The sequence below is a fragment of the Nanorana parkeri genome, unplaced genomic scaffold (assembly GCF_000935625.1).
Source record: "Nanorana parkeri isolate BGI_ZX_2015 unplaced genomic scaffold, ASM93562v1 scaffold812, whole genome shotgun sequence".
Taxonomy (NCBI): Eukaryota; Metazoa; Chordata; class Amphibia; order Anura; family Dicroglossidae; genus Nanorana; species Nanorana parkeri.
The window spans coordinates 695,458-713,463 of record NW_017307080.1 but is presented as its reverse complement, the minus strand read 5'-3'; the positions used below and the strand labels follow the sequence as shown (position 1 = coordinate 713,463).

At 42.7% G+C, this 18,006-nt stretch overlaps 1 protein-coding gene across 5 annotated transcripts in view; it reads right to left on the bottom strand.

Annotated features, from left to right (window-relative positions):
• ACTN1 (actinin alpha 1) overlaps positions 1-18,006 on the bottom strand; it is a 135,690-nt gene that overhangs the window by 70,241 nt on the left and 47,443 nt on the right. For all 5 annotated transcript variants that reach the window (XM_018565099.1, XM_018565094.1, XM_018565096.1 and 2 more), the window contains exon 2: positions 362-476. In XM_018565099.1, coding sequence (XP_018420601.1) covers positions 362-476 — 115 coding nt within the window. The remainder of the gene's footprint in view (positions 1-361; positions 477-18,006) is intronic.

The window sequence follows — 18,006 nt, the reverse complement described above, 5'->3', positions numbered from 1 at the left end:
TCACTGTCCATAAGGAACCTGACAGTATTTTAGCCACTAGAGAATGCACCATGGTTGTAAGACAACACATAGTATTGTGCTTTCTGGGTTATCTGGAGCAGTTCTGAACAGGAACTGCTGTTCTCCTAAAGCCAATTCCTTTCTCTTCTGGAAAATAGGACTTGGGTTATACTCTGCATAATGTGCTCTATATGTTCACTATAAAATGAATGTTGTACTAGTCAGGGTTATGTGTGGCTTACTGCTGTAAAAAGTGCTCCTAGCTAAAACATCACTCATATTGCAGATGTTTTCCATTTTAAAATGCATATACACAGGGGTTTATGTATGGTCATTCACTAGTCGCCATAGTTCTACGCACCTGAAATGACTTCAAGTAGTAACATAAGTTTAAGGCCATCTCTGAAATCCTCATCTATGTTCTCAATCTGTGTCCCAGCTTTCCGGAGATGTGAGTTACACCATGCTGTGAAGGTCTGTAAAGCAAATCAATGGTCAATGACAGGAAAGCAAAGTATAAAAACATAACATATTGTACAATATTATACATGACTGTAATTCTTAAAAATATCAATTGAAACCACATACATACAGTTTGGTAGTGGCAGAAAACACTTGCTAAGGCAGTCCTATACAGGTACAAAACAAGGGGTCTATTTTTTATTCTCTTCCTTACCATTTTTCATGTTCAAACAGCCATTTTGGTGATTTACAAAGGCAAATAAAAACTCTAAAAAATGTAAGATTGAATATTAAATGTGACGCCTGGATTTGTTTTTTAAATCACTATGTACCAAGTCATTAAAAACTCCAGGTATGCAGAAAGTTAACTCTTGCAATGGGTCTACCCCAGCACTGCAAGGGTTAACTGTTTGTTGTTCTGTGGGGCCAGAATAAACAAGATGTGCTGACCCGATATTTGGTCCTGCAGCAGTGAGTGCTCATCTTTCTCCCACTCCATCCCCTCAGCATTCTCACCTCTAATGCAAGTGAATGGGCTGTATTAGACATAATGATGTCAGCCAGGCTTAGACTGCCAGAGGCAGGGGGAGAAGAGGCTGCAGGGACTGGTCTAGCAGCCAGTCTCAAGCATCAGGTAAGTATATTTATTTGTGCCCCTAAAGAACAAGCAGTTAACCCTTGCAGTGTGGTGGTAGCCCCACACTGCAAAGGTTAACTTTTTACATTCCTGCAGTTCCTCTTTAAGCTCTAGCCCCTTGTTCTGCCTCGAGGGCCTCTTGCACCTGCTCTGGAGCCCCCTTTTAATAAAAGTGTGTAAGCCATAGCAGGCAAGACTGCCTGGTAAAGCATGGGGATAAATGAATGGCGTCCCCATGATCTAACAAATATACACATTTGAAATAATTAAACCTATTCGGAGGTTTGTGTGGCGACTCCTCGGCACTTCTATGAATAGGAGCTCCTATGATCAGCCATCTGCAGCCCACCCGGATTCAACAATTAAGGGCAAGTTTTGAACAGGTTATAAATGAGAGATCCAAACCACTCAGTTACTACTATAAACTATAGAAGGGGTTTGTTTGGACCAGAGTTCCTCTTTAAGCTATATTTAGCTCAGCTTATCCAGGCCTAACATTGTTGAACCATTGCATTACAAGAAGCCAATTAATTATCGCCTTTATCCCCATTTGCTGCCATCATTTATGTGCAGATCACGGAAACATTTATGACATGACAATTCCTCTGCATGGTATCATTAATCATCATTGGTTTGCTTGTATTCTTTGTCATTATGGCATCCTGTTGCCAGCTGTTGATCAAAGCATTAATTTTCTTTGCTGTATTCAACTATTGGTCTGGATTCCATCTATCTTTTAACTGGACAATGTTCATGCCTCATGTCATTTTCTGGTTTGAGTTGTAATTGTTCTGCTCTGTGTCATTGCGCATTTTGCAGAAGAGGCCTTTTTTTGGTGCTGACAGTAAAAAAAACACACAACATGTTTTTACAGCCTTTAAGGCCAAACTGTCTTTCTTTTCTCCTGGTAAAAATGCTGTGACAACAGTATCTGGAGGGAAGCATTAGGGACTCTGACACTTGAGCTCACTAAATATAGAAGATAGTAAAACACAAAATATAAAAAAAAACACAACAGGTAATCAACTATTTTACAGTATTTATACTGTAAAACATTTCAGCCAATGTTTTGGGTATCGAGTAATTGGTTTATTCTGCAAGGCAAAGCAAGAGGCAGTGCAAGACAAGGAATCTGGTCAGGTCAATTAGCCCCTTACTGCCACCTCCCACCAGCTCTTTAACTGGGACTGAATGTCGGGAGGTGTAGTCCTAGTGTAAATGCTGTGATTGGGTGCCACAGTGGTCACATGAGGGGCCCATTCCACCAGCTCCCAATCATTTACTGTGACCGGGAGTTGTCCTCACACAACAGCAGAGCCCCATGGATGCATATATGCGGCAGCCCAGCATTAAAACTCACCCGCTTTGTTGCCACATCAATGGGTTACCCCAGCAAGAAGCACTTAAAGCTGAATTTATACATATTTAGGCAGCCAGGCAGTCAATGAACCTAGCGCTAATAACCAATGCTACAATCACTAGCAAACAAATGTGAGCATGCTATAGACAGGGCTTTGGCAGATGTAGGCAGAACCAGTCAAAAGAAGTAAGATATTAATTATAACCTGTTAAAACAGTTGATTTCTCTTTCACTGAGGTAGGTAGTAAAGGGAAATCTCCCCAACAGTACTGAAAATATAACAATGGTTCTAACTTTTCTAAACTCTAACCAAACAAAAAGTTTGGTTGGAGTTCCATTTGAAGGCCTCATGCATACAGGCATCTGGGAGTTCCTTTGGCAAGGACCTGCGGAATCCCAGGTGGATCCATACGAATGTGGCTGCTGTTTCTCATTCAAGTACATGGCAGGGTGCCAATGGCCGCATCTATCTGTGAATGTTGGCATGTAATCGTACATGGTATGAATACCTGCAGATTAGGAGAGATGCTTGTCCCTGGATGCAGAGAGCTTGCGTCCCCCGACAGGCATCTCTTGTGGAAGATGCTCCTGAAGACTGATCTTCCCATTCAAGTCCATACCGTGGTACACACATGCAGTAACGTGGATGGGAGAAGTGTAAATGGACTAAAAGTGCAGTGACATAACAGCATTTATATTCCATTCAAGTCCTTCTGCCACGGCCGATGGTCTTGCAGTTTCTGCATTCACAGATCCTGTCAAAGAATGACACCTCTGTGTGGACGGAGCCACGCACAGGTGTACCAAATTCAGAAAGGAAAACAAGCCTGTGGGGCGAAGAACCCTGCAAGTCAGGTAAGTGTGAGGGGGGAAGGCTGAGATCTGACCATTTTTCATATTACACCCTAAATATTGGTGTGACAAAAAACTTGGTCAGAAAAGTAAACTTAGCCTTTAAGCATTTCTTTCATGCATATTATAATTCCTAACAGCACTTTTATGTTTACCATTTTGTAGGATAATGATCAAAACGGAGTATTTTTAGTAAAATGCCAAAATTGGACTGTTTTCAGGCCATGTCCGTTTTGGTTTTCAGGCCAGCCTGTGTTAGATAAACACGTCAGCCTATGAAGAAAACATAATAATCTGTTATTACAGTGCAGACTGGAAAGAACCCTGTATAACACCTATAGAAAGGTCAGAACAATGGCTGTTCTGTGCCTGGGATTATGAGGCAATAAAAAAAGACATCAGGCCAAGCACTTTACAACAGTGACAGTCAGTGGTTTCTAACAGTCACAGCTCAGCACACTTCCTACGTTTGTGAAACACAAGCACCGTGACAGACTGGGCTTCCTGTCCTAGGTTACCTCACTCTGTCTAGCAGAGTAAACCTTTCCGAGATCCCCTGCTATCTGGGCTTTTAAAAAAAAAAAAATTATTTGACAGCGTGGTCGCCATGTGCTGTCAGAGTAAATAAATATTTTACAAAGACATCAACAACAGACAGCATGGGAATAAATAGCTAGGCTGCTATTTGCTTTTTCAATTTGCAATAGCAGGCTGGTTATTGCACCCACCCACTGCTGCCAATCAGCAGAGGTGGACCAGAAGTTCTCCTTCCAGTCCTCCTCTGCTAATTGACAGCAGCAGTGGGCGGGTGCAATAACCAGCCTGCTATTGGCTATTCTAGACCTATTAACCCAGGAAGTAAATGCATGCTACATTGACATTCCAGGCACCTGGTTGCTTGCATTGAGAAAGGAAGTGCAGGCAGCTAGAATTGCCTTCTATATGCTGACAGCACCTGATTAGATAAGTATAGAAGATGTATCTGATACAACATGCCTAACAAAGTTCAACTACTATAAAAGACACTGCAAAGAGCCAAAACGTATGCACATGCAGTAACCTATATATTATGCATTTTGTGGATTTAAAATGACTTTCAATGGGTCTTAACTGTTTTTGCAGAAACATTTTACAAATGCTGTTTTTTTAAAACCCATCCTGAACTTCAGGACATAAATGAGACCTAACCACGCAGTCATGAATTGGACTTCATGCCATGCAACAAAATATGTGCAGGAAAATGGACAAGTGTGAACAGGTCTGATCTGTTAACATAAAGAATATAAAATAGGAAAAATGCAGCCATTAAACAGATCTAAATCTATCATCTGAAGACTCCACATGACGATTAAAAGGGCCTCTCCTAATAATATAAAAGTTCTTCACGAAAGAGCTACATTCTCAACCATACTGTATTTGTAGATTTTATTAGGCTAGGGCAAAACCTGAAATGTTTTCTACCAGATTTTGTGACATTTCATATTGATTATTAATAAATGTAAGGGCATGTTCCACTAAAACAAAATCTTAAATGCACTCATTTAAAAAAAAAAAGGTGCATTTATTGATTTATTTGCAATGTATCCTGCAAAGCAATGCAGACGTGATCAGTAGATTGCAGATGCGGTGCACAAGCTCCAGTAGACTCATTCTCCAGCCCGTCTGTACTGAGGTAGTATAGTTGCTGGGAGGTGCATTGGGGTGCCATTGAAATAAAATGGCAAGGCACCTAGCACGCAGTATGGCACGCCAGGTGTGCTGTACAATGACTTGTGCTAAACACACTGTATCTGCATTTAGCACTATGCTATAGTGTGAACAGGCCCTCAATCAAGCCATTAAAAGTGTCTTGTTATATTCTTTCGATAAATGCAAAAAATTACCTGTTATTCATGTCAGAAATTTAGAGCTGTCCCGTGTGTAACTCCTGTGTTATCTCAAGGAGTCTAATCATCCCCCCAAGATATTATCTTGCATCTACACAATGATTAGTCTCTATATTGTGAAGAATAGGATATGAGTAGTTTAGCAAAAGAGTCCTGGACAGGACAGGCAGCACTCAGGCCAGTGTGTAGTGTGTTGTCAGCCCACAACACAACATTTCTGGAAGATCAACAGGTATTTTGCTGTCTTTAAAGTGCTAAAACATGGCAAAAATGCATGTATTGCAGAGATGTACTATATACAATATTTAGTGTGTGTGTGTGTGTGTGTGTGTGTGTGTGTGTGTGTGTATATTTATGTTTGTTATTTATTTTGCCCTGACATACACTAAGTAGCTGTTTTGCACTGCACTGTACTGCAAAAAAGTGTCTGTTGGCATTGATGCTGTGGCAGTCAATATTTGGAAACGCAATGATGTAGGAAACTCAGGAGGAATAGGGCTCATTTCCTGAATTCCCTGCCATGTGTAGAAGCTGTAAAGAAACAGGAAAATAAGGTGTCCATAGACAGCAGATTTCTTATCCAAAACAACCATCAGTAAATGATCGGAGAAGGGAATACAATGCTCATTTGTCATAAAGACTGGCAATGTTAAAATGTCTTTAAATAATAATGAGTACTTATGTTGCTAGCATATGATCCCTGTAGGGTGACTAGTCACCTCCCGCACATGTCAATTCTTGTGTGATAAAGACACTACTTTTGAATTGAAAAAGCTAGTCTGATGACCAGCGAACGTCTTCTAGAAAAATACAGAAAGTCCAGTTTTGATTTATTTTTTACAGGTATACTATGACCTAGATGAATGAGAACCTTCATAGACACTGTCAAGAAGGATTAATGGAAGCTGCCATTACTCAACTCTCCATTGGGAATACTAGTTCCCTGGCTGTCATTCTGACTGACTTCAGTACTGTGTCAGTCTTCGTCCCAGAACATGTAGAGAGATAGGTGGTTCTGACGCAAATTTACAGCAAGCTTGTTCTGGGACAGCATTCTCAATAGGAGGCCTACAAATAGCCGCCTTCATATGTCTCTCATGACAGGTTCACTTTAATCTTAGCAAGCATATTTTATGGGATTTATGATTTATCATTATGCTATAGCTGAAAATAAATAAGTTCTCCAAGTTCCCTTATAGATTGTAAGCCCTCACGGGCAGGGCCCTCTTTGCCATCTTGTCTTGTATTGTGATTGTAAAGTCTTCTTTATATTGTAAAGCGCTGTGCAAACTGTTGGCGCTATAGAAATCCTGTATAATAATAAAAAAAGTCTAAAACGAGTTAATATAGGTTTATGTAAAATAAAATTTGGGCTTTTCTAAATGCATTCCAAATACGGATAGTAATTAAACTAACAATATAATGCATTAAAAGGGTTAGTTACAACATGTTGCTCTTTGGATATTACACGATGTTAGGCACACACAAACTGATGGTTCATCTGGAACCCACATACTGCATTTTATACCGGCCCTAAAGACATAGGAATTATGTCATGGAAACCAACTCCAATTATACACAAATAGAACTAGAACCTAAATAGCTTACAGGTGCTCTGCCACGGCCTTCTGTGATTGGTATCTCCTGCTTTCATCGCTGTGCAAACAGTTCAGATGTCTGTTTACAACTGCTCGATAATTATGTATTACGGAGATATGGTGACACTTACCAGGCATGTATTCATTTATAAAGCTAAAGATCAAGTCAGGGAGGTGCACAAACTATCAAACTGCATGATACAAGAAAAATAACAACCCAGGATTTAGTAAACTGCATGATACAGCCGGTACTTATCAAAGGTATCGGATATTTACTCATTAAAATTACATGGTTACTATAAAATTACATTTAGAGTTGCTGATGCAGCTTAGTCCATGAGCTCTATGCTTTGTAAGGTTGTCATAGGTAGCATTCTACAGTATATTTTGCCCCACTGTAGGTACATCAACAAGAAAACTGGACAGATCAAAAATATATGTTCAAATTAGATGTAAATTAATAGAGGAGTTAAATGTGGCTAGCTGGCGATCACATCTGACTATTATGTATTTCTACACTTAATTGAAATTCTAAAATTTGGTACACTGGACAGTATCTCAAAAGCCTTAGAATTTGGTTCTTTCAAGGGGTTCAGTCCACTAAAAATAATATTTCAATTGATATCTGGTGGGCTGAGCCACCTGCTGGCTTTATTTCCATTGGTGACTCCAGAAGTGGTATCTGCCCCTAACCCCCCTCAGGGAGCTGTAGGGGCTGCCCGTCCACAACCAGGGAGCTGTAGGGGCTGCCCGTCCACAACCAGGGAGCTGTAGGGGCTGCCCGTCCACCACCAGGGAGCTGTAGGGGCTGCCCGTCCACCACCAGGGAGCTGTAGGGGTTTCTGCCTTTCTGTCCCCTCTTCTTTCCTATTTTCCTTCATACAGTGTGAAATAAAGTGTGTAATAAAGATCGGTCATTGCTGTTCTCTGTCCTCAGGGTGACTGGTCTTGTATACTGCCGCCCCCTCCCCACCCCCCCAGTAGTTTTCTGCAGGCTGCCTCTAGAGGGTGAGGCATGTTTGGCCCCTCCCACAGCTCTGCAGTCTGTATATAGCATGTATAGCACATTGATGATATTGGTTACTTTTACAAAGTATTAACTAATAACAAATTAGATTTGTGGCAATTAAGGAATATATTTAATTGAACGTTTTTGTGCCTTGAGTTCAGCTTTAAAATATCCACAGCTTACACAGACCACAACTTTCTTATAGTGAGAGGTCCAATGGCATCATGGAGGTGCAGCATTGTTTTTCCTGGGTGATAACTAGCTGGCATGTTTTCCGGCCATTGCTTGCGTGTGAAACCTATAGATACTGTATCTTTATAACATGACTGCCCAGGGAAAGAAAGTCAGACTCTCACTATACATTTTCTTAAAAGCGGACAGCTTATGGGTTGCCAGGCAACTGTGGATTATAAAAGGTAGATGGGAGAGGACTAAACTAAGGAACTGCGGCTCTATGATTTACAATGAAGCAAAGTTAGAAATGTTTACATTCGATAATGCTGCTGTAATAATATACATTTCATCTAATAAATTAGCAAAGCATATCATGCTCTTACACAAAACTAACATAGCGTTCATATTGCTAATAAACCTTTCCTTATCTCCCATTAAAAAATGCTAATGTATTTCTCTGTGGGGTTTGTATGAAAAGGGAGATTAATTACCATGTGGTCACCATACAGTGAAATGTAAAACATTATAAATGGATAGTGATGCACCGATGCCGAGTATTTGGGCGAGTACTCGTACTCGCCAAAATGCTCCAATGCCTAGCCCGATACCCAAACTTCCGGTATCAGGAAGCCGGGCAGTGAGTCATTATATGCTGCCCGGCTTCCTGACTGGCCGGTAAGCCACCTTCATGCTCCCTCGTCACCTGGTGACGAAAGAGCATGGAGGCGGCTTCCCGGCCAATCAGGAAGCTGGGCAGCGTGTCATGACTCGCCGGCTAGTTTCCCGAAGCTGGCGAGTCATTGGTCGGGAAGCTGGCGAGTCATCACCTGCCCCCCGGCTTCCTAATTTGCCAGAGAGCTGGCCCTCGTAACCTGGTGACGAGGGAGCATGGAGCCAGCTTCCCGGCCAATCAGGAAGCCGGGAGCCATGTAATGACTCGCCGCCTGACTTCCTGATTGGTCGAGAAGCTGACCAATCAGGAAGCCAGGCGGCGAGTCATTACCCACCCCCTGGCTTCCCGATTGGCCAAAAAGCCAGCTCCATGCTTCCTCGCCACCTGGCGACGAGGGAGCACGGAGACGGCTTCCCTGCTAATCAGGAAGCCAAGTGGCAAATCTTTACACGCCGGCTTCCTTAATGGGACTTACAGTATCGGTATTCGGTATCAGCGAGTACCGGAAAAAATATCGGTACTCGCACTCTACTTACGGTACTCGCACTCGACTTACGGCTCTCTGCCGTGACAGGGGAGGGGCTGGATTCCCCCCTCCCCGTGCTGACTGGCGGAACGGACGGGGGAGGGTACAGCTGGCTCTGCCTCTAGATAGGCAGAGCCAGCTGTCAGTCATGCAGCTGGGCGGATCCCGGCACAATTGTCGGGATCCGCTTCAGCTGCGGCGTCTCAGTATACCGCGAGCAGCAGCTCGCGGTATACTGAGTCTAGGGTGATGGGAGGACGCTAGTTTGTGTCCTCCCGTTACCCTAAGGAGAACTATGGGGAAAAGCCTTAACCCCATAGTTCTCCTTTAAAGTCAAACTCTTTTAAGCTCTTTGAAATGCCGATTAAATCACTTACAATGGATGCTGGTCCTTGACTTTTAAAAGTTTAAGTTTCCTGCAAAATCAGTCAATCTCCTGAGCACTGGCCCTGATATCCTGTTTTCGGGTGGCTCCTTTCCCTTGCGGGGTCCTATGGAGCCACCTTTGTGTGTTAGTAAGCTGTGGGCGTCTCTGCAAAACACAAATACACTGCAATGCAAGACATTCCACTGTTCTCTGCTTCCCACTTCTTACTTTTCCCTTCTCCCTTTTCCAAGCTAGTAGATGGGAAGTTGCTGCAGACTGCTCTGTCCCTTGTGATTATCTTGTACTGGACAGGAAGTTCAGGGAAGCTGAGTTGAGAGTTGGAGTCAGTGCAGAATTACGATTAAATGCTTGGGTAAAAATGTAACAAAATACTTTGCTGGGCAATGTATATTTGTTTGATCTGGATTCATCACTGAAAAAAAAAATAAGCATTTAATACTACTTTAAAAGAGACCTATGGGGTAAGTGCTTTTCCCCATAGTTCTTTTAAGGGTCACGTAAGGACGTTAGTATACTAACGTCCTCCCGTGATCCAAAGCTCAGTGTATCGCGAGCTACAGCTCGCGATATACCGAGACTGCTGCAGCCGGGACAGATCCCGACATATATCCACCCAGCTGCGTGAGTGACAGCTGGCTTTGCCAATCTAGAGGCAGAGACAACTGTACCTGCCCCCTCCCCCGTCCGTTCCTCCACTTAGCGCTGGAGGATCGGACAGGGGAAGGGGGGAATCCCTGTAGGGAGCCGTGAGTGACAGTCACGGCTCCCTGCAGGGACAGGATCGAGAAGTGAGCGAGCGACGGTATGTGTTCGCTCACTTCCCGATCTATAGAGCCGACGTGTGACAGTTTTATTGTCACAAGTCGGCTCGAACTATGAGGATGAGTGATTTTCACTCACCTCATAGTTCTCCTTTAAGTTTGGTTTCTACATTAATCAGAACCTCACAATGCATATTTCTTTTTCACCAAAGGCCCATTAACAGTAGCCCATCTGCTAAAATGCTGGGTTTCAACTGATGGGCTAGTGAGTTCTATCTGACACTGCCACAGCTGCCACTGTTAACATTTTTAAATAATGTAAAAAAAAAAACATTGAGTGTACAGTGTATACACCCCATTCAGGTCGCTGCACGGGGGAGCGTGGTCAGTTTGGATCCCTTGAATGGCTGCTAGCAGTTACAGGATGCCCCCCACCCCAGCCCTGCCTGTGTTAAGTGACAGCGGCTCCAAGCAGAAGTCTGGCTGTCAAAGCTGTATAGTACACAGATGGAAACATACTTCCCCGCTGTGTGAAGTGTATTCGCTGTCTGAGCACCCATTTACTGTGCAGACGCAATGATGTCACAGCAAGAAATCTGAAGCCTGCATTACGAAAGTAGCACTGAGTGTCCCCAGTGAAAAAGTAAATGGGAGGTAGCGGGTATCTCAGGCAGCACAAAGGGCCCAGAGTAAGTGGACCAGTACATGCTTTGACACATATAGAGGTGAAAAGACCTGCTGGGTGTTTTAAGCACAGGGTACAGGTGGAGAATGGAGGGCTAGGAGCATGGCACTACAAAGACCAGCTGTGACATACTGGGAAGGTGACGTATATAACCTGTCTGGCCCCTTAGTATGCAAACATGCTCTCTTCTATGGGGAAGAGGGATATGAAGGGAAGCTGTGCAGTCACCTAATAATGGAATTAAACATCAAAAAAAGAACATATTATTAAAAAATTTAAATTACATTTTACATAGCAAATATAGCAGCGTATTCCCTTTCATTTATTATTTCTTCCTTTTTTTAATATCATACATTTGATTTTTATGTCTAGTCATGTGCAACGAGAAACAACTTCACCCAATATTTACCATTTTAGTCTAAGTGCCCAGGGGTACTCCGGGTATTTTAGGAACCTAGAAACGCCCTTGCATTCTTCCTCCTTGAATGAAGGAACTCAAAACTGTACATACGCGACTTATGTTAAATATCGTTTGTGCACTGTGTTGGTGTGTGTGTTGTGTTTAAATGATACAGGAGTACATTTAATTGCAACACAGCATATCACAACGCATGGCAATGCATCACAATGCTTTGCCATACAGTTAAATTAATGTTATTTTTTAAAAAAATCAAGCATTGCAATGCGTTCTTACAACACACCGCTGTGCATGGCATACACCTCAATATCGTGCACGTGTATGTTATGTGTGTGTGTTATGTGTGTGGAGGGAGGGGGTGTTTGTGTACATTTTATTTTTTCTACTTTTTCTAAATTTTTTATTTATTTTTCCTTTTTTGTTTTTTTTAACTTGGGGTGGGTCGGGGAAACTTCAGGGGTCTAAACAGATCCCTGACATTTCCTTTTTCAAATAGAAAAAAAACACATGGTCCTCCATCTCTTTCTGCAGCCTCATTCTAAATGAATAGAGGTGTACTCCGTACAGAGGCTTCCTATTCATTCAGAAACTGATCATTAGTAAAACATTTTCTATCAACCAGTTTCTGAATGTGGAGAAGCCCCTGTAGTGAGAGCTTCTGCCCATTGAGAAACTCATGAATGAAGTGATGTAAAGCACTTTCTGTTCATGTGTCCCCAATTATGTGTCCCCAGTTGTTTACAAACATTGGAGTGATCAGACGATCACTCCAGTGTTTGCTCTGCACAGAGGATCGGTAAATATTACACATATTTGCCAATCCTCCTGCACAGCCACACACAGATGACAGAGCCGCCGGCGATCCAGGATTTGACAGCTGGCGGCTCTGATCTGCATGCCACTCGATTATCCTAAACTTGCGGTTCCCTCCTCCCCCCACCATTTTGTTCCGCCGTATGCCATACGTCGGTGGCAGGGAAAGGGTAACAGTACACATTTCCCCACATCTAAAGCTAAAGTATATTCTGCTTATATTTAACCTTCTCTGGTTCCTTCATTCCCCCCTCATCCACATGCTAATTACATTTTTAAATAAATCCTTTTCCTTTTTACTACATTTTAAACCTGGTGATGTCTTTACTGGGCATCTTTGAATCTCTATTCAATGTAGGGAGATGATGGCTGGTAGAAGAGGCCAGGAGGATGATGTACAAAGCTTCCTGAAACTATCACTGCACTCTGCCTCAGTACCCCTCAGCTCTCCTGACACTTTGCTATACAAACCTTTTGGGAATTTGTGTAAATAAGAATTACCTTTCTAACTTAATCTGCAGCCAGCTTTTAGTTTCTGAAATTCAAACTTGGTTTCCTTGTATGGGGGAGTTCTGTACATAGAACTGACCAGAAATGTAATTTCCTGCTAATGTAATTGGCTCAGTACTGTTCCTAGCAGTTCTGCAACTGGTAATGTCACTATAGCAGGAAGAGCATCTCACTCAACACGATAAAAAAGTACGGGAGTACGGGAAGAAGGAAGTGAACATCAATACAAATGGCTACAAGTGCAATGTTTACTAGAAATCGTTTTAATGTACTCCACTCGCCAGAGAAGGACTTTATTTATTTTTGCGAAAAATAGGAGGAATACTTAACATCTAGTGACAGTAATTATGAACAACTGCATGTAAACTATAAGGCCTCATTCACACTGCCGCGCGTACGTGCGTAGTGTACCATATGCAACACATGCAAATAAATGGCTGCATACACAGCCGCGTATGGAGCGTATATTTGGGTAGTGTATATATGCGCAAAAACAGAATGGAACAGAGATGCGTCCGGGCAGCGTATTGCATATAGTGCATGCATAGACGCGTGTATACGCAATATACAATTTCGTGTGAACGAGCCCTTAGCAAGCAAAGTATAAATTACTGTGCAGGTCAAGAACACGCAGATTTTGTTTGCGACTGTCACTGGTAGCTCTTGCACAATTGTTTTGCACTGGTGTTAAGTTGCCTTAAGATTAAACAAAATGTAATTTACAGGGAAAACTATCTGCAAGGAGTTTGCATGTTCTCCCTGTGCTTGTGTGGGTTTCCAGGTACTCTGGTTTCCTCCCACACTCCAAAGACATGCTGGAAGGTTAATTGGCTCCAGTCTAAATTGGCCCTCATATCTATACATGCGAGATAGGAACCTTAGATTGAAAGCTCCTTGAGGGCAGAGACTGATGTGAATGTGTCATGTGTAAAGTGCTGCATAAATTGGCGGCACTATATAAATACCTGTACTAAATAATTAAAAGAATTACAAGTTATAATTTGTCACAAGGGTGCGGATTTTCTTTAGACTAGTGGTCTCCAAACTGTGGTTCACCGGTTGGATGTAGCTCTTTGCTCGCCTTTAACAGGCCCTTGGGGCACTATTACTTCCACTGACACCAACGATGGGGCACAATTCTTCCCACTGAGGCCAAGAGTGGGACACCATTTCTCTCACACGCCAACAATGGGGCACTATTCCTCCCACTGAAGCCAATGATGGGGCACTATTACTCCCACTGAAACCAAGGCTTTTCCCCACAGTTCTCCTTAGAGTAACGGGAGGACACAAAGTAGCGTCCTACCGTCACCCTAGGCTCAGTATACCGCGAGTGTGGTGCAGCTGTTCTGTTTCATAGACCCACGACACTTTGGCATTTGGAAAAAAAAAAACCTTCTGATTGCTCATGCAACTTCCAGTGAATGCCTCATTATTGAAAGTGGTGATCCTGACACATTCTCTTGTATATGTACTTTGCAGCTTGAGCTATTGATCTCTGTTCAGCTCAGGGTTTTTACAACAAAGAAAAGAACGTAGAATAAATGTGAAAGCAGACATGCTGACTGGATAGAAAACTGCATGATATCCATAAGCAATATTTCATATTTAACTAAAAATGATTGAATTGATAAAATTGTATACTGAGACGCCGCAGCTGAAGCGGATCCCGACAATTATGTCTGGATCCGCCCAGCTGCGTGACTGACAGCTGGCTCTGCCTATCTAGAGGCAGAGCCAGCTATACCCGCCCCCTCCCCCGTCCGTTCCGCCAGTCAGCGCTGGCGGATCGGAGCTGGGAGGGGGGAATCTAGCCGCTCCCCTGTAACTTTTTCTATTCTGTCCAAAGCCAACAACTACTACTTTGATTTGCTATGCAGTTACACAATCCCCCAAAGTGTCTTGATCTGCTTCTAGTCTTCACACTCTTGCATGGTTTCTATTACAATACATAGTTATGTGTCATCTGCAAACACGGATACTGCACTTTTAATCCCATATTCTGCACTGTTTAGTAGGGCTGCAACAACTAATCGACATAATCGATTATAATCGATTATTGAAAAAGTTGTCAACTTTTTCAATAATCGATTAATCGGCTTCTGATCAGTTGGCCCTGTTCACGGCTCCACACACGCTGTGCGCCGCACCTCCTCCCCACCTCACACTCGCCGCTGCCAGACCCGCTTGCATCCACGCTCTTTACGCCGCACCTCCTCCCTTTCACTATATTGCACACCACACTATTTTTTTTTCTTTTTTACTTCCACCGCTCCAAGCTTGCTCCTGTGATGGAGTGCAATCTCAATACAAGCTAGTAGTCCATCACTGGAGCCATTTTTTACATTTTATTTTATTATTATTTATCCGATTAATCAAACTTAATAATCGGCTAACTAATCGATTTTGAAAATAATCGTTAGCTGCAGCTCTACTGTTTAGAAACAAAATGACACAGTACTAGTCCCAAGACTAACTACAGAACATACCAAGAATCAAAACACACAGGGGGGAATTTATCAAAGCTGGTGCAGACAGAATCTGGAGCAGCTGTGCATGGCAACCAATCGGCTTCTCTCATTTTAAAATCTTAACTGAACAAACTGAAGAGAGAAGCTGATTGGTTGCCATGCATATCTGCTCCGGTTTTTGTCTGCTCCAGTTTTAATAAATTCCCCTCACAACATATACTGTCACCTCTAAGCCCAGCTTATGTTTACTTTCTAAATTAAAAGAAGGTTAATACCATCTCCAGGAGAGACTGAAGTGTATTTCCACTTTTGCAGCCTACTTTATATGTTACTATTCACATAGCAATAAACATGGCTGCATTCATTTTTCTCTGAAAGATCTTCAGCATTAGCTTTCCCCTTCTATGTTGAGGAGGGAGCTGGGGAAATTATACTTGCCATATTCAACCCCGTCTGTACTGTGCTGGCAGATTTCACTATCAATTGTAAACTAGATATGCAGGACTGTATGTCCTAACAAGGGGTTAAAGATCAAGACCTTTACCCCTTTTCACTAAAAAAAAGACCTCAGCATGCAGCTCTGCATGTTGATATGAAATCATTTTACATTCATTAAACAACACACATTTTGCTTTTAGCAGTATAGGAACAGACCGCAGAGAATTCCAATACTGCAGACTTTATTGAAATTCACAGCAAATCCAGTATATCAGTGAAAAAAAATGAATAAAGCAACAAATGTCAGCACTGCACACCCCCAACCAAATGACAACCTCTCACATGTTTCACCCAAAGGCTTATTCATAGAGGTTACAATTATTGTTTTTCCACTTTCTGGTCCTTTTGAGCATTAGTGATGTAATCTATGTACGCTCACCCTAAAGGAGACGCCAGAATAACCCGAGTCATCACTAGTCTGTCTAGGGGTTTTGATGTTCAGCTACCCCATTAGCATTAACCGCCCTCTTCTGGTGCCCACAAACTGATGTCCACTCTAAAAATATAATGCTGAAGAAAATAACATGTTCACACTAGGGAGAGAGGGTATAGGGATCCAATACATCCAGTATATTACAGACATCAGCTGTGTAGATCCATTTGTAGCACAGCACATAGAAATTTGAGTAGCAGATGAGCAGGGATGAGCACAGATCCTTAACAGGAGAGACACCAGACTTGCTTCACTATGTTCCGGGTACCTCCAGCAGCCATCAGCTTTCCTAATTCTCCTCCTCCGACAACAGCACAGGCTTCCTCCATATTTGAGGCTCAGCTAAACTATTCCCGCACTCTAGCATCCCTACTCTCGGGCCTCAGGCCTAGCCTGGGGTGGGTGGCTGGACAACACCCCAACCTGGACTAATCCATGACGCGAGCCCCACTGAGCACATGTCCCCTGAGTATATAAGCAACACTGGTTTTGAGAACGCCAGTGATTGGCTGGTGAATTGCACACACACCTCACATTGTCCCTTATTGGCTGTCCCACATTATAGTAGAGTCACACTCCACCCAGGTAGGTACAATCTATGCCAGAACACATGGAATTAACCAGATAAATGGCAACTATAATTCAGCCAGACTGACTACAGCTCTGGCAATCACTACATTTCTAGTAGCCACATCACAGAAGGTGATGGGTGATACAAATATATAATAATAATAATAATATATGGAATAAGGAATGGAGAAGAGAAGAAAAGTAAGAATAACGGCGCAACGAAGGCCTCCTGTCCTCCGGGCCCGGTGCCCCGTCAAATAGGCGGTGGAAGGCCGATTTGGGGGTCGACTTGCGCCCCTTTTGCTTACCCTTCTTTGACATGGGTAAATCCGTTGCAGTGGTACTATAGGGTGCCAGTATTAAAGAAGCTGTGTCCGGAGCTACAGGAATCTGCTTCCTCACGCGGCCATTGCCAAGCCACGCCCCGTTTTTTCTTTTTTACTTTATAAAGAAAAAAGTACTGAAAGTTTGGAAAACACTTTGTGTTATGAAACATTTACTATTCCTCAATTTTGAAGTAAAAAATATAAAAGATGGGGTCACATGGGGTAAATAGACACCAAACATGTCAGGTCTTAAAAATTTGCGCGCCTGCGAAATTGCAAAAAACTGCAATACCCAAAATTGGCCATTGGCAACTCTTTAAAAGCTTTTACCGCTCATCAATTTAGTGTTAACAGTGATTGATGGCCCTAGAATTATTGCTCGCACTCAGACATTCGCAGTGACGTGTTCGCATTTGAATGTAGGTGGGGCGGTGGACTTTTAAAACAAAAGTTTGTGCTGGTTTTTTTAAATATTATTATACATGATTTATATATAGGACTTTAATTTTTAAGCTTAACTTTATTGCTGACACGTAGGGGACTAACAAGCCCCCTATGTGATGGCACAGACACAGTGACAGGTCCTCCGGAGACATCAGGGGTCTATTAATATCACCTAGGAACTCCCGAAGCTACAGAAGCTGGAGAAATGACAGGCTGAAGTGATGTAATACACATCACCTCTGCAATCAGTGATTGGAGGGGAGATCACTTCCTGGAAGTGTGCTGATCTCCCGTGCCAGTGGAGGAGGCAGCAGTAGATGGGGGAGAAGCACACTTCTACGCACCATACAACACTTGTATGCAACAACCATAGCTGGCTGTAAACAATGTTTGTTTACTGCACAACCAAAAAAAAACCCTTATATTTATGGCAACCCGCTACTTGGAAGCTGAAGATATAATACATTTCAAAAATCCCCCCCTTTATCCCTTATCTCCACATTGCCATATGG